Source organism: Sorex fumeus, unplaced genomic scaffold (genome assembly GCF_029834395.1).
Source record: "Sorex fumeus unplaced genomic scaffold, SorFum_2.1 ptg000024l, whole genome shotgun sequence".
Lineage (NCBI taxonomy): Eukaryota > Metazoa > Chordata > Mammalia > Eulipotyphla > Soricidae > Sorex > Sorex fumeus.
The window spans coordinates 23746980-23772254 of NW_026606081.1; the positions used below are offsets into that span (position 1 = coordinate 23746980).

At 48.7% G+C, this 25275-nt stretch overlaps 1 protein-coding gene across 1 annotated transcript in view; it reads right to left on the minus strand.

The window, feature by feature from the left end:
- The window catches only part of PCOLCE2 (procollagen C-endopeptidase enhancer 2), a 35420-nt gene extending 18037 nt beyond the window's left edge, over positions 1–17383 (minus strand). Inside the window, exons 1-2 of the mRNA XM_056114181.1 lie at positions 17027–17383; positions 15522–15630 (exon numbers count right to left, since the gene is read on the minus strand). Coding sequence (XP_055970156.1) covers positions 15522–15630; positions 17027–17097 — 180 coding nt within the window. The 5' untranslated portion in view covers positions 17098–17383. The remainder of the gene's footprint in view (positions 1–15521; positions 15631–17026) is intronic.
- Positions 17384–25275: the final 7892 nt, after the last annotated feature.

Below are 25275 nucleotides of genomic sequence, written 5' to 3' on the forward strand. Positions count from 1 at the left end.
CTGAATGCTTGGAGGTTTGGAAAAGGAGCAGAAGGGAAGATGCTGGAGACTGAACATGATTATCTTGATCGAGGAACGTGCAACTGTCAAATCCAATGAGTTGTGGGGGCTGGAGTGATAGCACAGAGGGTAGGGGTTTACCTTGCACGTGGCCCAAACTGGGTTCGATTCCCAGGATCCCATATTGTCCTCCAAGCATGGCCAGGAGTAATTCCTGAGTGCATAAACTAGGAATAACCCCTGTGCATCGCTGGGTGTGACCCAAAAGGCAAAAAAAAAAAAAAAAAAAAAAAAACCCACAAACACCCAAATCCAATGTATTGTAAAATTAAGACCTGGGCATTTCACTGTATATAAAATATACCTTAAAAAAAACCAACTTTTGAAATGAGAAAACTGAATGTATGAAACTCTGTTATCAGCACTGTAATCGGCACCTAATCTTTTAAAGTCTTTTTGGGGATGGGTGGGGTGTGGCTAGCTGGTGTGGGTCACATGTGGCCGGGCTCAGGACTGGCTCTACTCAGCAATAACTCCTGGCTGGGCTTGGGGACCCTCAGTTGGTGCCAGGGATGAAGTGGGTGAGGCAAGTGCCAGGCGAGTACCTCACCTCCTGCGGCATTATCTCTCTGGGCCAATTTCTTTAAACTTTATTGGTCTGTTTTGCTTGGGGGCCACACTCAGTGGTGCTCAGGGCTTTGAACTGAGGGATCACTCCTGGTGGTGCTTGAGGGGTTACATGGGATAGAACCTGGGTCAGCTCCATGCGAGGCAAGTGCCCTAACTTCTATACTACCTCACTGGCCCCCAATTTCTGTAAATTTTGGGGGGAGAGATTGGTTTGGGGACCAAACCTAGTGGTGTTCAGGGTTTACTCCTGGCTCTGTGCTCAGGGAGATGATCCTGGTGGGGCTCAGAGAACCATATGGGGTAGACGGCATCTGAATGGGGCTCAACCTTTTGCAGGGCAAGCACCTAACCGAATTATCTCTTCATTATAAGACTTAGGGTGTTCAAGAATAGCCAAGATGAGCACCAGGAGGTTCACTCCATGGCTTGGAGGCCAGCCGCACATGCTGGGGGAGAAGGCAGCTCAGATAGAGAGGGGAGTACCAAGTAAAGGGTGTTGGGAGGATCCTCCCAGGATGAGAGATGCATGTTGAAAGTAGACTATAGACTGAACATGTCACTTAATCACTTAACTTCCTGTTAGTCGTCGAGTTGCTCGAGCGGGCTCCAGTAACGTCTCCATTTGTCCCTGTCGCGTGCTAGTGTAGCCCGATGGCATCTGTTCGCTCTGGGAACATGAAGAGCCTCAAACCGATCGTTCATGATCTTGATGAAGAAGTCTGACCATCTGGTAGGTGGGCGGCCACGCGGTCTTTTGACATCCCGTGGAATCCAGTCGGTAACAGCTCTAGTCCAGCGGTCGTCTTTAAATCTCATTACGTGACCAGCCCATCTGATTTTCGACACCTTGGCAAATGAGACAGCGTCCCTGATTCTTGATCGTCGACGGATGTCAGAACTCCGGACTCTTTCTCTCGTTTGAGTGAAACGTGATATTCCAAGCATAGCTCTTTCAATTCTTTTTTGGGAGACATGAATAGCGAGACTGGGAGACTGAACATGATTGCCACTCAATGCCTCTTTTTCAAACCACAGCACTCAAAAGGAGAGCGAGAACTGGGATGGGAGGTGTGGGGGGTGAGAGGGATGCTGGGAGCATTGGAGGTGGGGAATGGGCACTGATAGAGGGATGAGTACTCAATCATTGTATAACTGAAACCCAAGCACAAAAATTTGTAAGTCTACAACTGTACCTCATGGTGTTTCACTAATAAAATTTTTTTAAAAAAGACTTGGGGTGTTAACTATTCCATGTTAAACATGCAGGTTGAACATACAATTCTACAAATATTAGAAAAACAGATATTCTCATCTCTAACATTCAGCCTTCTGTCATTTACATTTTTTAAAACTAAGCATGCATCAGCTCAGAAAGAAACTGTTTTCTGAAACTAACTCACACAACAGACTCAATTCATCTGAACTACTTCCCTCTTTAACCGCTAGACCTTGAAGTTCCAACCTAAAATGATTTTATACATAGAATGAACAGTTTTCAAAGTCTGCCCCACAGTGTAGAATTGTCCGTGCTCTCAGGGTGGGGTGGCGGGGGTGGGGGGGTGGGAGTAATGCACATTTATATTTCAGTCAGGAAGAAGGATGCCAACAGAGCAAGTCTGAGAGATGAGTTTCACTGCAGGAAGCATTTGGATGCCCACCTGTACTGGAAATTAAGTGCTCAGAGACCAGCACAAAATCCAGAGAGAAGATGGTGGCCGTTTTCCTCAAACTCTGGTGTTGTTATGCTGACTAAAATCAGAGATGACCTAGGATGATCCTTCGTTATTGAAAACAGACAACCTTGGGAGCAGGCGAAGAGCACTGCAGAACACCAATCCCACAACCATTACACCTTCCCACCACTAATATGCAATATACATACATATATATATATATATATATATGGAGAGAGAGAGAGAGAGAGAGTATTCTGCCCACATGGCAAAGCCTGGCAAGCTCCCTGTACCACTGTCATCCCATTGTTCATCAATTTGCTCAAGCGGGCCCAGTAACGTCTCCATTGTGAGACTTGTTGTTACTGTGTTTGGCATATTGAATACGTCACGGAGAGCTTGCCAGACTTTGCCGTGTGGGCGAGATACTCTCGGTCGCTTGCCGGGCTCTCTGAGAGGGACAGAGGAATCAAACCTGGCTCGGCCAAGGCGGCCGCGTGCAAGGCAAACGCCCTACCGCTGTGCTATCGCTCCAGCCCATATATAACGTATATAAGCACACAAGGCTCACCCCTTAACAACATCTTAGTAATCTCTTACAGAAGGGCTTAACGGCCCCTGAGGGAAATACAACAATCTTCACACACTCTCCTCTAAGGAAATTTTTTTGGAGCATTTTCAGCAGTTTATTCATAACAAACAATACAAGATAAATTATGTTGGTGCTTCTTTGGGGCAGGGGTTGGGGTTGGGGACAGAAACATCCAAAATATGGTGGTGGGAAGGTGTAATGGTGGTGGTATTGATGTTTGACTACTAAATGTAATCAAATATTGTGAACTGTAGCACTGCAGCACTGTCCTCCCATTGTTCATCGATTTCCTCGAGCGGGCACCAGTAACATCTCCATTGTGAGACTTGTTGTTACTGTGTTTGGCATATCGAATACGTCGCGGGGAGCTTGCCAGGCTTTGCCATGTGGGCGGAATACTCTCAGTAGCTTACTGGACTCTCCAAGAGGGGCAGAGTAATAGAACCCAGGTCAGCTGCATGCAAGGCAAACGCCCTACCTGCTGTGCTATCGCTCCGTCCCATATTTATTATAAAAATAAAATAAAAATTAAAAAAAAACAGCATTGCATAGAACATAATTGGAGACAGGAGCAAGGTGGATTCAAGAAAAAAAAAAGTTCTCTTTCAATCTTCACATTTTGCTAATTATAAAGATGTCTGGACTAATCCATCCCCAGAAATCCCTGGCAATAAATGAAAACTTTTCTGTGGAGATCAACCCATGACAGCCTCCGCATCATCCAGGCAAGTGAATTGAGGAGTAAAGCCCTTCACTCATTCACCCTCACCCCTTCACTGGCAGCTTCTATGAGAACAGACAAACAGTAAAAGGATCCTGGCCTTAAAAAAAATTAGCACTGGAAACAGTTCAGCAGCAACAAGACCAGACAATCAATAAAAATCTTCCTAGGTGTTGGATGTGGGATGGCAGAAAAAAAAAACAGATGCAGGAAGATGCGGGAAGAGTAAGAGGTAGCCAGGAAGACTGTCTGGGAACTTCTTTATGCTGGAGAAATTCTAGGAGTTTTCTGCTTTTGGATCACGCCCAGCAGTGCTCGAGGCTTACACCTTACTTTGTACCCAGAAATTACCCCTGATGGGGCTCGGGGGACCAGATGGGATGGCAGGGACCAAACCAGGAGCAGTTGCGTGTAGGGCAAACAGCCCAACCACTCTACGATGCTCTAGCTCTTCCATTTTGGCTTTTTGGGTCACACCCGGTGATGTGCAGGGGTTACTCCTGGCTCTGCACTCAGGAATTACACCTGGTGGTGCTCTGGGGACCAGATGGGATGCTGGGGATCGAACCCGGGTTGGCCGCGTGCAAGGCAAATGCCCTACCCACTGTGCTATCGCTCCAGCCCCAATGTTTTTAATTTAAGAAACAAAGCTTCATAATTTTGAGATTTACATTTCTGTAGCTAACGGAGATTTATAGAGGGCACAGCACAGACTTATAGGAATAAATATCTGTGATGTATGGAGAAAAACAAGTCCATTAAAATGAAAACTCACAATCACAGTATAATAATAGACACAAGATGCTGGGCATCCCTCGGAGTAATTGCCCAGCTCCCTGGCAGAAGCAGAATGAAAACAAAAGAAAAAAATGAGTCACAAAACAGCTTCTTTTCCACTGGCACCAGAACCTCATCTCGCTGCTTTGCTGATACTTTTACACAAGATTTATTAAGCGGTTTGGAAACACTGTTAACCTGGCCAGGAGGACATCTCAGATGGTCCCCCAGAGGTCCCCAACTTCTGGCATTCAAAGCCTAGAGAAATCCTTCCCTTGAGTTAAAAAGCAAACACAGTTTTTCTACTTTGGGTATCAAGTCCAGGTCTCACCAAGATACGCGCTTTACCACTGAACCTTGGTCTGTTTCACAGCCCAGAGTCAACATTTGGGGAGACTCATAAGTGGTATCGATACGAGGTGCCCATTGGGGTGTCACGCAGGAAGCAGGCATTTGAACCCAGGAGGCGAGCCTTAAGCACTCTCCTTAAGTACTATCCTGGAGGCACCCCAGGAAGAAATGAAGAGCTGGCCCCCTGCACTGCTAGAGGGACCCGATCCCTTGGGGGTCCCCGTGAACTGCTGGCCAGAGAGAGAGCAAGCGGGTAAAGCACTCGGCTGGCAGGAGGCTGAACTGAGGTTCAGTATTCAGCAGCCCATATGGTCCCCCCAGCACCGCTAGGAATGATTCCTGAGCACAGAGCCAGGAGGAAGCCCTGAGCACCCCTGGAAATGGCCCTCAAACCAGATGAAATTAAGAGGTTCATGCATGGCTAATGACCAAGTTTTCTGTGCCCCTGGCCATCCTCCGCAACGCTCAGGGCTCATCCCTGAGTTCAGGGTTCTCTGGCGTCAGCACAGAACGGGGCAAGGCAGAGGCTGAGCAGGGCTTGGAACTGCCTCTGAGGTCGCAGTCCAATGAAAGCGTGTATGTTTGCCAGATAAAGGACACAGTGAGCTGGAATGGGCCTTTCCAAGGGGAGCTCGCCATGCCCCAGGGGGATTACCCCACGCGGCTTGAAATGCACTGGCCTGTACACAAAATTCACACAAACACACATTTTGTCTTATGACAGCCTGGAGGTGAGGTAAAAAAATAATCACCGCCCCCATTATTTATGGAGCGCCCACTCTGAGCACATGGGGTGCCAGGAGCCTCCTCTCCCGCTGCCGCCCGTCCTCACATCACCTTACAAAGCCGGTCTGGCCAGGAAACCAACTCTAGAAAGTTCTGGAAGCTAGAAAATGGCCACCACACAGGCACTGGATCCGACGTCAGTGAGACTCTCTTATACCCAGCGTCACCCCCCCCCCCACACACACACACGAATGCACATGCACACACCCTCCCCTGCCACCATGGGCAAGTGGTCCTCAGCCTGGCATTTCTCCTGACCACAGGACCCCTCCTTCCACCAAGACCCTCACCAAAGAGGTTCGTCCATCACTGCCTCTACTGTACAAATCTTTTTAACCAACCACTGACCAATGGTCCTTCCCGAAAAGGTCACTGTGCCGAATTTCTACCGCCGTCATCCCGCTGAGCATCAGATAACCACTGGACGACCACTGGCTACCCTGCACTCTCTGCCTTGCCGGCCAGGCCCACAAAGCAGTCTCTCTCAAGCCCAACTGACCCCTAGTCCTCCCCTATGCATTGGGGAACCCTCTCTCATTATAGGTAGATTTGGGGTAGCTTTGGGGGAGGTTGGGAAAGTGAGGTCACATTTAATGCTGTACTCTGAGCAGTTTAAACACCAATCCCAGGGGCCAGAGCGACAGTCCAGCAGCTATGGCATTTGCCTCGCAGGCGGCCAACTCAAGCTCAATCCCCTGCATCCCTTATGGTCATCTAAGCACCACCAGGAGTGATTCCTGAGTGCAGAGCCAGGAATAACCCCTGAGCATCACCAGGCATGGCTCCAAACCAAACAAACAAAGAATTTTTAATTCCAAACCATCCTTCTATATCCTTCTATGAATATTTTGTTTAATTCTAGATATTTATAATAGTTCTCCAGAGACATGTCTCCAGGACCCTCAGGATCTAACAAAAATTCCCTCTGCAGAAAACACTCTATTCTCCCAAATTCAAGAGTATCCGAAACTTCTGTTGCCCCATGAGAAGCTGCTATGGTGTAAGGGGAAACTGGTTTCAGGAGAGAAGTATCCCTTCACAACGAGGAACAGCAATGCGCACAGATGAAAGTTCCCTGCGCCAGAAGGGGGAGTGGGGGCCACCCCCAGGACTCTTCCCTGACTCGAGCAGAAAACAAAAACACAACAACTTTAGAATAAAAATGCTTCTCTGGGCTCCACCCTAAAGCAACCATCATTGGGACCATTCTCCCTGTGAAAGTCAGGACCTAGTAAATTCTTCTGGACCTCTGCACGTGTCCAGGACAATTTAAATCTGTTCACAGCTCCACATCCTATACTGAACCCTGGAGGAGTAGCCGGGACGCAGAGGTTATTCCATCACTCTTTTAAATAATTCATTCTTAAGAACCTCCACTGCTGTTAAATGTCTTCTCGGTGTATTCTGCTTTTTAATAAGCTCTTAGAACCCCATTATCCCAGCATCGTTTTAGGAAAGAATGACTTATTTGGTCACTAATACATTATTAAAGGCTCTCAGAAAAAAAAAGGAATCCCCCACAAAGACCTCATTTCCACAGCTTTTCATTTTCTTATCTACTCACTGAGCCCTTTTGAAGGCATCTGTCGAGAACAGCACTATATATATATATATATATATATATATATATATATATATACATATATATATATATCCAGTTCAAATCATCCCGCTTCTAAACATCAACTTTCTGATCATCAAAAACAGATCTGATTTCCTGTGAGAGAGCAAAGAAAAGCAACACAAAACAAGCAATCGGGACCCTTGGAAGCAAACGTAAAACAAAGGCTCCCTGGGGAAATGCCGCCTGCGGGCTTGTCTAGGCCTAGGCAGGGCTTGGGGTATCCTAGCTTTCCAGAAAGATCCAAGGCAGCGAGGGACGTGTCTTCATTCTTCCAGGATCTTAGTCAAATTGGGTTTTATGTTTTGTTTTGGGGTCACACCCAGTGATGCTCAGGGGTTATTCCTGGCTCGGCACTCAGGGGTTATTCCAAAGCCTGGCAAGCTTCCCCCATATTGGATATGCCAAACACAGGAACAACAAAGTCTCAGAATGGAGACCTTACTGGGCCCACTCGAGAAAATTGATGAACAACGGAAAGACAGTGATAGTGACAGTGACTCAGGGGCGATATGGGAAGCCAGGGATCTCACCCAGGTTGGTTAGATGCAAGGCAAGCATTTCACCAGCTCTACTCACTCTGGCTGTGATATTAGCCAAATTGGAACCATTTTAAGAGTCCTGCAAATTACAAGCTCTGAATTAAACTTTTTGGATGAAAAAATAAAATGAAGACAGAAGGTGTGGCTCTTGCAAGTATGAGGCCTGGTTTGAACCCTGACACTGAAAATAAATACACAAGCACATAAAGAAATCACCAAGCCAAACAAAACAAAGCAAAGAAAAAAAACCCAATTGTAGGTTTCCCATTTCAGTCACAAAGTCCTTCCAGCATCCTATATATTCCTTGTTAATTAAGCTTGTCTTTCTTAAGGAATCTGATGTAAATAATATTAGAGCACTGGGTTAAATTACTCTTCTGGCAACTGAAATTACCAAGCTGAGTCCAACAAATGTACATGTTCATTTCTCATTAAACCTATAGTTAAGATTGGAATTTAAGGCTGTATATAATTCTCAGTCCTGCAACTAGTTTAAAGCCAGGGAGTGTGTGTTTAAGGCCAAAATTCCATTCCCTTATCTGTCCTGCTGTGATTAAACTAGGCAAATAATAGTTAGAGCCATTTCAGAGTCCATGTGATACCCTCTGGTATAATTAAGTGACTTCAGGTTTGAGTTGTTGTCTAAATTTATGATTTACTTTCTCAAATTATGTACCTTCCCTTGATCTTACAACAGGATAACTATGTTCCATTTTTCACAGAACTCCAGGCCCCACCACCTGAGACCTTCACCTGTGAGTTCTTGAGAAGACAGGGACTCCCCAGATATATTTAATTCTATCTTAATAGTGGAAGTAGGGAGCCCTGGAGGTAAAAACACAGACATCACCCGGGCAGTCGGAGGCCATACCAGGGAAAGAAAAGGTCATTTGTGCTTTGTTCCCCTCGTGCATGAATCAGCTACTAAGGAAACGTCACATATGTTTTAGCTGACCGGGGCCGGATTCCTTTCAAGCCCCATTTTCCCTCCGACCCACGTGACTGACCTCAGCATGTCCGCCACCAGGTTTTAAGTCTTCGGATACTTGCTGATGTTATTGCCAAGCCAGATTTATGGCAGAACATATACTCTGCAAGGTGTTATTTTGCGAGGGATGCCTATCTTTCTCTAAAATAATTCACTTCAAAATTGCTCATCTGAAGATTTTCTCTTACTACAGACAATGACGCCCTCGTTTTCTGGGTAGAAAGATGAGGCCACAGAAGAAAGACGGGTGACAGGCTAAGGTCCCTGGGAGCAGGAATCCAGGAGTGGAACAGACTAGAAGCACATGTGGCCCCAATTCCCACGTGGGGTCTGGGACACATCACGGACAGTCCCCCCCCAAGGCAGCGGTGACTCCAGCATCTCACCCAGGGCCTGGGGGGCTCTGCCCAGCTGCAGAGATGCAGCACAGTGCCCGCTGTGGTCCTACTGGCCGTGCCGAGACCCCTCAGCTGACTCCTACCTCCAGACAGGTATCACATCCTTCTGAGCTCGCGGGGCACCCCGGGTGCCCTAAACCTCAGCTGTCAGACCCTCTGGACCTCCTGCCCAGCCCGTGGAGACAAAAACAAATTCTCAGATGCCCCTCGGAGGAGAGTCTGCACAACCAAGCTAACAGGGGACTGAGGAACCTGCCACTCCATCCACATTCTAAAATGCTCAACAGTTTCAGAACTTTGCCACAGTTCTTGAGCTGAACTCCCAGCCATTGGTCGGTGAACACACCCTCACCCTCAGCAAATGAGTTCGTCAGAGCTCCGTGTGAGGGCTGCCGAGAGTTGGGAGCCGGGAAGACAAGGGGAGTCAGGAGGCAAGAGCTCTAGTACCAAGTCAAAGTACCACCCAGCACACATGAGCGGGCGTGAGGCTCTCGAGAACAGCATCCTCGGAGGAACACCCTGCAATGACAGGAAGTCCCCTTCCACCATCCTCACTGGCCGCAGCTAGTGAGGTCATTTTCTTCTTCTTAACTCTGTGAAGTTGCAGAGCCAGGGACGGAGCCCAGGGCCTCACACTAGTGAGGCAAGTGTACTGCCTATGAGCTACGTTCTCTGTCCTTCAATTTTATTTTGCTTTGGGGGGTGACACCCCACGACGCTCAGGGCTTTCTCCTGAGAACCACCACATGAGGTGCTTGGCCACTTACTCAGCCATGTGCCAGATCACTGCCCTTCCCTCTGTGTTATCTCTTTGGCACATCCCTCCTCCCTTGAATTTATTTCAATTTAAATAGTCAATGTCGACGGTGCAGTTCTCCAAGAAATTGCAGTTGGTTTTTTTAAGTGCTTTCATGTCCTACCTCTGCTGTCCTCAGTGGCTGTGTTGACTGGAGGTCGCACACACACTCGGTTGTGATGTTTGCTGGGAAGGCTGCAAGATTCTGTGGGGACACCTACAAACACTCTGATTGCAGTGCTCTCCAGGGGCTCCTGGGGACCCTGTGGTTCTCTCTCTCTCTCTCTCTCTCTCTCTCTCTCTCTCTCTCTCTCTCTCTCTCACACACACACACACACACACACACATACACACACGCACAAGCACCTGGCTGGACGCTGGAAGTCGCACATTCTGCTGCTGCACACTGGCACTGTGCCTGCCACATGATGATGGCCCTGGGTGTCCAGCTCGTAGTCTCACGCATGCAAGGCAGGCCCTTCTGCCAGCACCATTCCGAGGCCCATAGAGTAATGAGTTAGGTACAATCCTGATTTGCCAACTGCACACGGTCCTTCCACACAACTCGCCGGAAAGCTTGGGAAGTAACAATTGGCCTTTGCCTTTCCCTGGGAATCAGAGGCTAAGCCCGGGCTCTCTGCACAGCCGTCTGCTGGGAGATGAGATTGGTCACTTCAGCCACCGTCACAGCACGGTTAGGGGGATCCAATACACGGACGCGAGGTGAAGCCGCCAGCTCCTCTCATCTCCAGAATCTTCTCATCTTCCCCCACTCAAACTCTGGCCCTGCTGGAGACGAACTCTCCCCCCAGGCCGGTCCCTGTGGCCTGTCCCTCAGTTGGTCCCTGTGAATCTGACTTCCCTGGTGACTCACACGTGGGGAACCTGAGGAATCCCTCCATCTGAAGGGTTTAATCCCTGAGCACATCTTCCAAGTCCCCGGGGGATGGCAAGAGTCAGTGTATCCTTGCTTTTTTTTTTTTTTGCTTTTTGGGTCACACCCAGCGATGCTCAGGGGTTACTCCTGGCTCATGCACTCAGGAATTACATCTGGTGGTGCTCGGGGGACCATATGGGATGCTGGGAATCGAACCTGTGTCGGCCATGTTGGCTGCGTGCAAGGCAAATGCCCTACCCGCTGTGCTATCGCTCCAGCCCCTCCTTGCTATTTTTTTGAGACTGAACATGCGGTACCTGTCCTTGCCTTGAGTCTATCCATGTGAGAGATATCACGTGACAGATACCACATGGCCTCGAGCCATAACTATGCCGTGGGCACTGCTAGGAAACCAGTCTCTGCTTCTACTTCCTGGGGCCACAGGAGGACCAGGAGCTCCTGAACGCTGAGATGTCACCGTGCAGCATTCCACAGCAGCGCCCCATTTCAAAGTCCCATCAGCAATGCCTGGGTCCTTTCACACCTGTCTCCCCTCTCTGCCAACACCTGCTGCTTTCTCAGGCTATGACAGCTGATGTAGGTGGCGGGAAGCACCAACTAACTTATTTTCTGCCTCCAGTCACCACTGCTTGACATTTTCTTATTTCCGTTTTCATTCAAGCATGCATCCCCTGTCTCCCTACCTACGGAGTTGGCTGCAGGAGTGGCCAAGTTCAAGGCGCCATCACGGACATCAGCCTGAGCGTCTTTCCCACACCTGTGAGTGAGGGTCTGGGAACCACCGCTTGCCCTCACCCCACGTCTCCTCCCCTTGAGGGTCTGCAAGAGCCTGGGCAGCCCCTCTGGTTTGCCTGAGGATCCGGGAATACCTGAGAAGCAGGCTGCTATTCCTCATGAAATGCCAAGGAAAAGGAGGTTGTCTAAGGAAAAGGAAATTGTCCAGCTGAGACCCTGGACACACCCAGCACCTCTCTGGGTCTTCTACTCAGGCAGTCAACATCACCACAAGAATGTGTGCATTCCCCGTGTCCAGTGACACACAGACAAACGTCAAAAAGGCAGCTCTGGGGGCCGGAGTGACAGTACAGCGGGTAGGGCGTTTGCCTTGCATGGAGCCAACCCGGGTTCGATTCCTGGCATCCCATATGGTCCCCCAAGAACTGCCAGGAGTAATTCCTGAGTGCAGAGCCAGGAATAACCCCTGTGCATCGCTGGGTGTGATCCAAAAAGAAAAAAAAAATTTTTAAAAGGCAGCTCCGGTACAAAAAGCCTGACTCCAAGGGCAAAGGTGGAAACCAGCTTTAACTCGAAAGGCAAACCCAGGCTGACCCTCCCTTTGTACTGCTTTACCGAATCACCTCTGCTTCCTGAAGATGTGTGTCTCTCGAAAATGGTTGGCGTCTGTCCAGCACTGGCTCAGGCAGCCCACACAAGCCACAAGTAAATACGTCCTAGCGACTGTTGTCATCTGCTTGCTGTCTGTCTCTCTCTGCCACCGTGACAGGGGCTGACCAGAGCACATGAAAATGGGGCAGGAGGCATCCAACTCTCAGCCTCCCTGCAGCCAGGAGTGACCATGCACTGAGAATCCACCAATGAAAGCCGCCGGAAGCAAGCTGCATGTAACTCCGCACAATGTCTGTGATTACAATATTAATAATAGACGATGCACCTGATGATGTTCCCTGGGGTTAGAGGGCCCCACAGTGATCTCACCCAAGCCCTAACACACGCTAGATGTGTGCTCTACCGTCTCCCCGGTCCCCTGCATGATGACCCTAAGGAAGGGTCCATGCTCTTCTTCTCTTCCTTCCTATTGGCTTGAACATTGAAATGATGGCTGGAGCTTGTGCAGCTCTCTTGGGCAATGAGGAAGTATGCACAGGAGGGTAGAGGAGGGCAAGAGAAAGATCCCGGCTGCCTAGAGACTGGGGGACTCCCATGGCATGCATGGTTTGCCTACCTCCAGTGTCCCTTCCAGAGAAGCAAATCAAACTGGTTCATTTGGGTCTCCAGGACAGAGAATCAACCTAGTCTTACACTCACTTTGAATCCCTCCAGGAAGATCAGAGAACTCACGCACAGAAATTCTTCCTACAGCTATAGAACACACAGTTCCAGAGACTGCACTGTTTTGAGCTGAAAGCCAGCCTGCATTACTGCTGGATCAGGAGGAAGAGAACCAAGAATAATGATACAAGGACCGTAAACAATGATGCTACTTCAGGCATGGAGTCCATCGCTTGGTCTCTGCAGCATCACTGAGGTCTCAAGGCCAGTTCTTGGGACCAGAGAGACAGTCAAGTTGGTAAGGTGGTTGCCTTAAGTGGAGTCCAGTGGGGTCCATTTCCAGCACTGCCAGGGGCCACCCCTGAGCACGGAGGTGGGATCAGACCCTGATCATCCCTGGGTGGTCCTTAATTCCCCATTATCCCCTCTTTATAGAGGACACATTCTTACCACACCACTGATGAGTGATGAAAGGGGCCTTGGGACCCGAGGTCTGGCTGCTAAGTTCTGGGGTCTTACACTCACACAAAAGGAGACCCCTGGGGTCCTTTCCTTGTGCCCTGAACAAGGAGTGATTGGAGAACTCCTGAGACACCAACCCCTTCACCCAGGGAAACCTTCCTCACCTTGTTCCCATCACAGTCCAAATTCGAATCGCCAGACAAGTTTGCTCAAGGGTCACTGATGTTTCTCATTAAATTCTTTGGATTTTCTGTCTCTGTTTTGGGGTGACACCCAGCTGTACTCGGGGGTCAATCCTGGCAGTGCTCAGGGGCCCACAGCAGAGCGCCAGGTCAAACCAGGGCCAGGCACAAGCAAGGCAAGAGCCTTCGCCTGGGACCACCTCGTCGATCCCTAAAATGTTTTAATTTTTTTTTAAAAAGGCTGAGGGGCTGGAGTGATAACACATTCAGGTAGGACATTTACCTTGCATGTGGCCGACCTGGGTTCGATTCCCAGCATCCCATATGGTCCCCTGAGTGCCGCCAGGAGTAATTCCTGAGTGCAGAGCCAGGAGGAACCCCTGTGCATCGCCAGATGTGACCCAAAAAGAAAAAAAAAAGCAGAGGGAGAAAGGATGGCAGTACCAAGCCCTTATTTATCAATAATCACCCCAAATGTGTATGGCCTGAACTCATCAATGAAAAGATAGAGTTACCAAACATGCTTTTAAAAAAGCAGAAACCAGAAACCAGATGTGGCCTTCTGGACCGTTTCTAATTCACACTGAATTGCAATGGAAATGGAACATCAATAGGAAAGCCACGTGACACATCTGTCTCGGAACCTCATCTCATACTTACACCCATGTCAGAACTACCAAGCAATTTTCTGTAACTCATGCACTCCTGATGCCATGTTACAATAAATGACAGTGAAATCTGTGCCAGTTTATCAGATCAGGAGGGCACCAACGCCAGCTCTGGATTAAGTAGAGGGACCCTTCATACTCAGCCCGCAGAGATACTTCTTGCTGGGGAGCTCACTGTGAACCAGGATTCACTGTAAGTGGGACCAGCCAATGCACACAGTGTTCCTCTGAGTCTGTGTCCATAAGACAGACTTGCTGCTCTCAGGGTGATTTTGGTGTTAAAGACCTGGCAGGATCACGCCTATTAGCCCCTCAGTACAGAGTCCAGCACCTAGGATATGCTCAGTAAGAGGCAGCCGAGGCTTTTAAAACCCATCAACTGTTGAACAGGCATCAGGGTTTCAATTGCCGGTGAGAAAGTGCCGGTACAGCCACAGACCCAACACACACGCTCCACAGCCCTGAAAACTGGAACCACTGAAACAGTAACGAGCTTGTCAAGTTGACAGGCTAAGATGGGGTGGGGGTTGGGGTGGGAGGGAATATGGGAACACTGGTGGGAGCAAGTTGACACTGGTGGTGGGGTTGGTGTTGAAATAGGATACACCTAAAGCTCAACTATCGATCACTCTGTACGTCATAGTTCTTTAATAAAAAAAAATCAGCAAATTCTAAAACAAAGAAGCCCAACCTCCAACCAACTGATGCTTGCAGTGAACCCCAAGTGGCAGTTACCCAACAATTTCCAATCACAGGAGATGGTAACGGGGGGGGGGGGGGAGCGCTGGAAAGATGACTCAGTCTTGCCAACTCAAAGCCCAGACATCTTTTCTCAAAGGCTGACTTCAAACCTTGACTCAGCAGGACCATCGCCATGACAGCAAAGGGATTTCGGCAGCCTCTTCTGATGTTACACCCTCAGCCCCCAACTGTTATTATTCCCCACTCTCAGACTGCTTCGGTACCATTTCAAGTCAGGGACATTAAGTGTTGTTTTGTTTTTGTTTTTGTTTTTTACCCTAACGGCTGTGAGAGCTCAGGGGCAAACACTACCTTTGATCATCTAATCCCCAGTAGGGCCCTTTCTGTAAAGACTCTGAAGTCCTTACTCTGGGCCTGGGACGGAGAAGCATGTGAATTCTGAATCCCTGAATCCCTCAAACCGAGTCAGGCCGAGTGCTCAAAAACACATCTGCTTTAAGAATCTATTCAAGTATTAAAAATCGGGTGCCCTTTCTAATCCCTAATGCAGGACACTGCTGGTTCTATTAATAAAAATCTCCCAAATAGTTGAGGGAAATCCAACATTTCACTATTTCAGGCATTTGCCCCTGATACTGACACCAGAGGAGGGGCAAGGAGCCATGGATGGCCCTTGAATTCCAACGCCCACTTCCAGGAGATTCCCCTCGGCAGAAATGCTTACTGTGATTTTCCAAGTGCATTTGCTGTTGGGAGGGTACACTCCAGGAAAACCTTCACTGCCAATAAATCCAGACTCTCCAGTAAGAGTTCCACCACATGTGAAAACAGGTCTGTGGAAACAGAGGAGGAAGGAAAACAATCTGAGCATAGATTCCCAAGTCCACACTGGCCACAGGACCCCTTCGTAGGGATCAAGTCAATACTTATTAAAGAACATTCTAATTCTACAAAGGATTTTACAGTTTGAGAGCTGCCAGAATATTTCTACTCTAGTCTGATGACACATTCAGTCCAGCTGTCATTCCTCTCCATTACAGTAACACAAGAGCTTCACAGCTCTCCATCCATCTCTGTATATCATCTGTCCATCCATTATCCCGTCCACCCTTCAGCCATCCACCCATCATTCATCCAACCATCCACCATCAACCCATCCTGCCTCCCTCCACCCACCCACCAGCTAGCCAGCCAGTCACTCATCCTCCACCGGTACATCCACCCACCACTCACCAACCCACCCATTGATCCACCCACCCACTCACTATCTACCGACCCACCTATCTATCCATCCACCCACACAGCCTCCTATCCACCTCCCTCCCATCTATCCACCCAACTATCCATCCACCCTCCCACCATCCACCCACCCACCCACCACTCATCATCCAACGCCCATCACCCTTCCACCCAACCCTCCATCCACCACCATCCACAGTCCACCATCCACCACTCATCTTCCACCCACCCATCCATCCATGAGCCAACCATGCACCGTCAGCAAACTCTTAGGGCAGCAGGAAGGAAAACGGAGGTGCGGGCAAGGGCGTGGGTAGGGCGCTAGGCTGCGCGCGAGCGAGCGGCAGGGTTTCACAGTCAGTTGGCTGGAATGCGCAACATTTCACTCTTAGCTCTGGAGACCTGCCGGGTGCCTCGCCCCTTTCCCGAAAGATCATGGGCCTTTGGCAGAGCTTCCCAGAGAAAAGGACTGTTGGTGGTGGCGAAAGTGGGGGCAACGCCCAGGCGGGGCACGGGGCGGGGGTCCCTGCGGGTCGCGGCCCAGGGCTGTCCGGGAGGAGTTAACTCCGCGCGAGGGGTTCCCAGGGCGCCCGCCACCCGAGCCTTCCTCCGAGGCTCCAGCTCAACCCTCTAGGGACGGCCCGTCGGGGAGGAAACAAGCTACAAGCAGGAGGTGCCCGAGCCCCCTCCGCCCCCGACGCTTCCCCGGGGAGGAGAGACTGAGCCCGCGCCACGTGGGGCCCCGTCGCCAGGCGCGCAGGGGCCGGACGGGCCTGGGGGGAAGCGGGGAGCCCCGGGAAAGGCTGCACGCGTCGGGGGGTGGGGTGGGGTGGGGAGCCCCGGGAAAGGCTTTGTGCCTCGCGGTGGGGACGCGCGGGGCGCCCGGAGAGGCTTTGCGCATCGAGGTGGGGGCGCGCGGGGCGTTGCGCATCGGGGCGGGGAGCGCGGGGCGCGGCGGGGGCGGCGGGGGGCCGAGGGGGGCGGCGGTACCTCTCGGGGGGCTGCGTCCGCGACAGCTGGGCGAGCAGCAGCAGGCAGAGCGGGGCCCCGGCGTCCCTCATGGCCGGACTGGGCCGCTGCTCCCGCCTCGACGCCCGCCGGCCCGGCCGAGTGGCCCCGCGCGCGCTCAATGTCCCGTTTGTTCTCGGCGGCGCTGGGGGCGGCTCCCGCCCGGAGCCGCCTCCTCGCCCCGCGCCCGGCGCCGCCCCGCGCCCCGGGACCCGCGCGCCCCTCCCGGGGGACCGCGGGGACTCGCCGGCTCCCCTCTGCCCTCCAGCGCCCCGATCCCAAGCCGCCGGCCGGGAAGGAGAGTCCGGCCCCACGCGCTCAGGGGACGGATGCTTGCCCGGTCACTGCGCGACAACAGACTTTGCCTCTCAGGACTTTGGTGGGTTGTGATTTTTTTCTGGCTTTTTTGGGGTTAGGGAGCCACACCCCTCTGGTGCTCCGCGCTGACTCCTGGCAGAACCTGGGGACCATATGACCCTCTGGGGGCCGTGCAGGGCAAGTGCCCTACCCGCGGCACTATCCCCTCCGCCCTGTTGTTTTGTTCAAGCGCATGGCATTTTATTTGCTTTGGAGGAGTTGTGAAATTTGTTGGTTTTGTTTTGTTTTGGTTTGGTTTTTTGCTTTTGGGGTCACACCCGGCAATGCACAGGGGTTCCTCCTGGCTCTACGCTCAGGAATTACCCCTGGCGGTGCTCAGGGGACCATATGGGATGCTGGGAATCGAACCCGGGTCTGCCGGCAAACACCCTACCCGCTGTGCTATCGCTCCAGCCCCAGGAGTTCTGTAATTTGACAAACGAGATGAAGATGTGCTTGTAATCCTCCCTCCCCATTTTTTTTTTCCGGATGAAAAACTCATTAAACACAAGCCTGCTTGGGGACCAAAATGATAGAACAGCGGGTGGGGCACTCCAGGGTCTGATCCCTGGCACTGCGCATGGTCCCCTGAGCACCACCAGGCGCTATTTCCAAACCCAAAGCAGGAGCAAGCCCTGAGCACCACCGGGTGTGACCCCGAAACCAAACCAAACCCAAACCTACTTGAGTTAAGTCTCCCTCAGGGAGTTGGGATACCGGTTTGCAGCCAGGCTAGTTGTCCTCTCCTACGTCAGATGATGAAGACTCGGCCTGTCCCCCATGGCGTCGAGCTCACCAAAGGTTTTGAAGACGTTATTCACAGGCATCTCTGTTTTTAGGGGATCAGTTTCTTATGAGTAATATTGAGGAGTTAAAATTTAACGAGCATTTGTTTCTCTGGAAAGATGCATCCCAACCTTGGGGTATCAAGGGTTTCCTTTTTTAATTGCAGAAAAATACTTTAAAACTTGATTTTGTTAAGTGCTTCTCAGTTTCCAGGGATTAATTAAAAGAAAAACAATAGCAGAGCGAGTTCATTGAGATTTTCAACAATCACCACCTCAAGCGAAGCTGTGGCATGCTTTTCTACAACATTCACCTGCCTAAGCAAAAATAATAATAATGGTGCGTATCAAGACTTTGGTTCTAATAATGAACTTACCCAGTTAAGAACACAAACACTTTTGGCAAGAAAATAAGTAAAAACACACCAGCGAGATCATCTGACTTAATACAAGGGGACCCCTGGGGACTATAATAGGAACCAGAATTTCCCTGTGGGGTTTAGATTATCTTACTAGTTTTCAAAAAGTGAAAGAAAAAAACACCCACTGAAGCTTGCAAAAAAAAAAAATTCTCTAAGGGCACCACACCCTGTGTGACATTTAAAAAAAAAAAGGATTACAGAATTTGGTAATATCCTGGAATCTACACCCTCAATCCATAAAAAATTGTTTGAAGACAGAAAGAGGAAAATAAGTGGCTGTTTATTTTGCACACATTTCAAGAATATGACGTCCACTAGCATTCATGTGTGAGATATTTTGTTAAAAAGTCATCGTCTTCCATAATAAAATATTACTCAACCCCCTTTCCCCTTCTGATAATGTTTTGAAGTCTTCATCGCCAGAAAACACTTCATTCATAGGAAGCTGCTGGTTTTGTAACATCTTCAACCTTCTGGGTTGACAGAACCCAGGACATAGGTCGTAGGTCATTGTGTGTGTCTCTGAACCTGTCACGGTCCCACTGGACCCCAACCCCAGCACTGCCTACTCTGCTGTTGACCCTCGCAGACATTGAGACTGCCATCTGAATTTTTCAAAGTTTGCTAAAGCCCATCTTATTTGCTCTGAGAAACACATATTTGACTTGGAACGACAGTTCTGGCCAAAATTATAAACCTCCAAATGTTCTGAGGAGCTTCAATGTGTTAATATTGACACAGAACCAAGCGGACCTGGGCAGCTTGACCTGTGAAGTCACTGTGGGAACATAGTGGTACGAGGGGCACGGAGCTTATGCTCTGGGTGGCCAGAAAGGAAGCGGGAGGAAGAACAAACCCCTGTGATCGGCTCTCTGAAAGGAAAAAAAGTGAGAGTGGTAGGTGACGAGACCCTTGATCTTCAGTACCAGGCTTCCAGAGAATCAAAGAGCTGGTACTGTGAAGACATCCCCCAACTCTAGTGACCACTTGTGAAATTAGACCGGTTCACACAGTCCTTGATGCACCATATTGGCCCACTGCAGGGCCCAGTGTGTCAATAGATCTGTTGGTTCGTTTCGGGTCAGTTATACCAACTCTGTAAACAGAGCAAAGCCAAGCTGTAGAGAACTGCACCCACCACCCATGATTCGGTACTTGTCTTGTGGGGGTCCAGAATTTTTAAAAAGTGGGTGTGTGAATGTTGAGAGAGGTTGGGGGCAGGGGGAAAATGATGGTTTGGGACAAACGAAGACCTCGATAAGCTCCACCTGTGAAAGACTTGAAGAAAGGGAGATGCTGGTCAAAATGAGTGAGTTTCTGTGCTGAAATGTTAGAGAAAATTATATTCTGCATCACAGTACTGTGAAAGCCAAAGGGGAGGAAGGATTTTGGATTTTGCTGGAACCGTTTTTGTCAAATGTGATACTTTAACGCACATTGGATTCATTCTTTGTTCATTCTGAGAATTAGCACATAGTGACCAGTATAACTGAATTTTTGCTAAACACAAAATCAATTTTTTTAAATTTCTGTTTCGTCCTGTCCTCCTCTTCCTCTTCCTCCTCTTTCTTTGTGCTGGGGATTCAACCCAGGGCCTCATTATATGCAAGACCTGTGCTTTACCACTAAGCCACATTCCTAGTCCCTCAGGCTTGATTTTGAAGAAAAAATAATTTTCAGGGGGCTAAAGCGATAGCACAGCGGGTAGGGCATTTGCCTTGCATGCAGCCAACATGGCCGACCCGGGTTCGATTCCCAGCATCCCATAGGGTCCCCCGAGCACCGCCAGGAGTAATTCCTGAGTGCAGAGCCAGGAGTAACCCCTGAGCATCGCTGGGTGTGACCCAAAAAGAAAAAAAAATTCAGAATCTGCTAAGAAGCTTTGAAGCCTGTTTTGAAAACCATATGACCTATTGGGCGGGGGTGGGGGGGAGGCACACACCTGACTGCGCTCGGCAGACCACGTATGGTGGAAGGGAGGGGGCCCAGGTTATTTGTGTGCAGGACCAGTGCCTTACAACTCTCTCCAGCCCCTAAACCCAGTTAAGATATGGATCATCTTCAGTGATTTCAAAAGATTCCTGAGCCAGTCACTTTGCAACAAATTACATGACTTTACCTTTCTTACAGCTGAGTAGTATTCCACTGTGTATATGTACCATAGTTTTTTTTTATTCTGTCATCTGCTCATGGACATTTGGGTTGTTTCCATGCGTTGGCTATTGTGAATAGTGGTTTCATGAACATGGGAGTGTTAGGGTCTTTTCTGCACTGTGCTTTTGAGCCCTTGGCCTATGTTCCCAGGAGTGGAATGGCTGGGTCATACGGAAGCTCAACTCCTGGTGTTTTTGAGGGTTGTCTGTATCGTCTTTCCGAAAGACTGGACCTGTTGACATTCCCCTCAGCAGTGAACGAGGGTCCCTCTTTCCCCACATCCTTGCCAACACAGTTGTTGCTCTATTTGATGTGTGCCTCTCCTTGTTGTTTTGATTTGTACAGCCCTGATGATTAGCGATATAGAGCATTTTTATCATATGCTTTTTGGGCATTTAGGGCTCTTCTTTGAAGAAGTTCCTGTTCATCTCTTCTTCCTGTTTTTTTTTTGGGGGGGTAGGTTTGGGTTTTCTTTTCCCCTGTTGAGTTCTACGAGTGCTTCATAGATCTCGGATATTAACCCGTTGTCATAGTGAGCACTGGTGAAGGGATTGGTGTTAGAACAATATATGCCTGAAACTCAATCATACACATCTTTGTAAGGATTTAATTAAAAAAAATTTTTTAAGGTGCCTGAGCACAATCCAGATTGATGCAGAGCATTAAGGAGAAGACAAGCAGAAACTGGGGCTGCTCCTGGGGTCCCTCCTCTTGTTCCTGAAGACACCTGAGTGACATCCCCAGCTCATGTGGGGACATAGCTTCCCAGGACTGCTATGAACACACACCAACACACAGTGCCTCTGGACAGAAGTTAACGGAGAAACTATGCAGTTCCTGTGACTCTCCAGGGTTCACTTAATTCCCATAATGTCTGCACCTCCACAGACCTATGGAACCAGATTCCCCCTGAATTCTGTTACCTGGGAAGACAGAGTGGTGTCATCATGATGTTACTACATCAGTCAGTGGTGGCACTGCTCTTTCTGAATTCAGCCGTTTAGAAAAGACCAGCCTTTAGAAACTCCCATGATCTTTGGACCCATTAGATACTCTTGCAAACAAGAATTTTTAGAATTAAAGTTTCAGCATTTATTCTATGAAGGAAATATATAATCCTTCAGTAAAACCAGAAGATATGAAAAAATAAAAATGATCATTTCCTTTTGCCACCCAAAGACAGCACCAGCGTGGTCTGCGTTGCTCTTTCTTTCAATAGGCTTCTTCGGCAAAAAAATCCATTTAAAGTTTCACTCCCTGTTTGGGAAAATTTACCAATAAAGAAGACAATCGGGGAGATTTTGCAGTGCCAAAACACTTCGCTCATCTAAACTGCTCTGTAGAGGGACCAATTCTAATCAGGGCAGAGCCGGGAAAGATTTTTCAGGATAATTATTCCTTTTGCTGTTGCTCTTGTTTCTCGAGGGGGAAAAAATCACATTCATTACTCATTAAACATCTGGAATAAAAGCATTTGTACACTTACTTGAGCTTTGTTTTTTTTATGAGCTATAAGATTGCTAAACCGTCTTTGTTTTTAATATAACGGCAACCTAAACAGTAGCAACCCTGCTCCTGGAAGCATTTGCGGCCGTGCGACATCTCATTGTCTAGTTCTTACTCTGGAGAACCTGGCAGGCTACCAAAAGTATTCTGCCCACATGGCAGAGTCTGGCAAACTCCCTGTGGCATATTCAATATGCCAAAAACCAGTAACAATGATGGGTCTCATTCTCCTACCCTGAAAGAGCCTTGAATGTGGCACTTTTAAAATCTCAGGGCTAGGACGAAGGGGATGTTACTGGGGCCTGCTCGAGGCAATCTATGACCAACAGGATGACAGTGATACAGTGAAAGTATTTCTGGGAAGAAGTTAAGGACTTGGGGATTGGGGAGATAATTCAGAGATCAGACCACATTCCTTGTATGTTTGAGGCTGTAAATTCAATCCCTGGCTCCCCATGGGCCCCTGGGTACTGCCAGGGTGCGAGGTGACCCTTGCAGGCCCTCGGCACTGCTGGTCTTGCACGTTGAACCAAGCAGCCAGGCTGGTCGAGTGGCTCCTGCGTGTCCTGGACACAGCTTGGGGAGTGCCCACCCCCATGTCCCCAAAAACCCTAAAGGTAAACAATATCTGGTATAAAAGATTTAAGAATGTAAAAAAAAATCAGAATTAAAGAATTTCAGTTAAAATTTAAGAACTTGTCTAAAGGGACCAGAGTGATATAGTACAGCAGGTAGGGTGCGTGCCTTGCACACAGGAAGCCCGGGTTTGATGCCCGGCACCCCATACGGTCCCCCGAACATGGCCAGGAGTAATTCCTGAGTGTAGAGCCAGGAGTAACCTCTGAGTATCACCAGGTGTGGCCTAAAACACAAACAAACAAAATTTCTCTAAAGAATTTAATGCATATGTGTATTTATATATTTTATGACTAGGCACATAGTGAAAAATCCACAATATTAATAAAACCAGCATAAAGCACGTGCCTGGGCTTCTTTCAAACACTAAAAACATTTCACAGGCCTGTAAACGCTTTGGAAATGATCTCAACAAAAACGTCATGATTCTTAAGAACCACAGAGAATTCTGAGTACACAATTTTTCCGCCAAGATAATTGCAGCAGAAGACCTTTGAGAAAAACATCCCTCTTTGGAAAACCTAAATAGGTAACTTTGAGCCAAGTGAAATGGTTAGAGTGGGGGGGGGGGGGTTGCATGGTTATCTGAATTTAAAATGAGCAGGAGGGACTGGAGAAAGGGCACAGTGGGCCAGGACAACCAGGTGCCATCCCACCCGCCGGCAGGGTCCCGTTAGCACTGCCAGGAGGGATCCCCGAGTATGAAGGCAGGAGGAAGCCCTGCACACAGCTGGGTGTGGCTCCCAAACCAAAAAAATAAATAAATAGAATGAAATGCAATCAGGTAAGTAGAAATACAGTGCACTCGAATGGGGTCCCAGCTCCCGAGGGAATCCAGAGTGTTTCCCCAAGGGACAGAGCTTCCTAACTGTGAGGGTCCGAGATTTGAACACAAGGCACCCGTGAGGAGGTCAAAGATTTTATTAAAGAGAATTGTTAGAGAGAGGAAAAGAGGGAGGGAAGGAGGGAGGGAAGGAAAGAGAGAGAAAGAGAGAAAGAGAGAGAGGGAGAGAGAGGGAAAGAGAGAGGGAGAGAGAGGGAGAGAAGGAAGAAGGGAGAGAGAGGGAGAGAGGGAGGCAGGGAGGGAGGGAGAGGGAGAGAGAGGGAAAAGTGAGGAAGGAAGAATTTGTTATAGGCTGGTGAGCCAGGGGACACACCCCATAGAGAAAAAGTCGGGGTATGACCCCCACCAACTGCGGGAAAGGGTTTTAAGTTCCTTAAAACCACATTTTTCATATTCACCCAATACCCTTATGATAAGGGGTTAATGTCAAGGATATACAAGGCACTGGTTGAACTCTACAAGAAGAAAACATCCAACCCCATCAGAAAATGGGTCAATGAAATGAACAGAAACTTTCTCAAAGAAGAAATCCAGGTGGCCAAAAGGCACATGAAAAAAATGCTGTTCATCACTAATCATCAAGGAGATGCAGATCAAAACAACAATAAGATATCAGCTCACAACACAGAGACTGGCACACAGCCTAAAGAACAAAAGCAACTGGTATTGGCATGCATGTGAGGAGAAAGGGATTCCCCTTCACTGCTGGTGGGAATGCCGACTGCTCCAGCCTTTTTGAAAAACAATATGGATGTTTCTAAAAAAACTAGAAATTGAGCTCCCATTTGACCCAGCAATACCACTTCTGGGAATATGTCCCAGAGAAGAAAAGAAAAGTACAGTAGAAATGACATCTGCACTTGTTTGTTTATTGAAGCACTATTTACAATAGCCAGAATCTGGAAAGAAAGCCTGAGTACCTGAGAACAGATGACTGGTTAAAGAAACTTTGGTACATCTACACAATGGAATACTATGCAGCTATTAGAAAAGATGAAATAATGAAATTTGCATATAACTGAATGGACATGGAGAGTATCATGCTAAGTGAAATGAGTCAGAAAGAGAGGGACAGACATAGAAGGACTGCTCTCATTTGTGGAATATAAAGTATCATAATAGGAGACAAACACCTAAGGGTAGTAGAGATCTCTCCACGGTTGGAAGCTGGTCTCATGTGCTGGGGGAAAGGGCAACTGGATCAGAGAAGGGACCACTAAGTAAATGATGGTTGGAGGGTTTGTTTGGGATGGGAGTTGCATGCTGAAAGTAGACTATGGACCAAACATGACGGCTGCTTAGTACCTATATTGCATACCATAACACCCAAAAGGAGAGAGAGAGAAAGAGGAAATGTGCCTGCCACAGAGGCAGCAGGGGATGGGATGGGAATGGCGGGAGGGATGCTGGGACCATTGGTGGTGGAGAATGGGCACTAGTAGAGGGATGGGTATTCGATCGTTGTATGACTGAAACGTAACCATGAAAGTTTGTAAGTCTGTAAAAAAATTTGAATATTAAGAATTA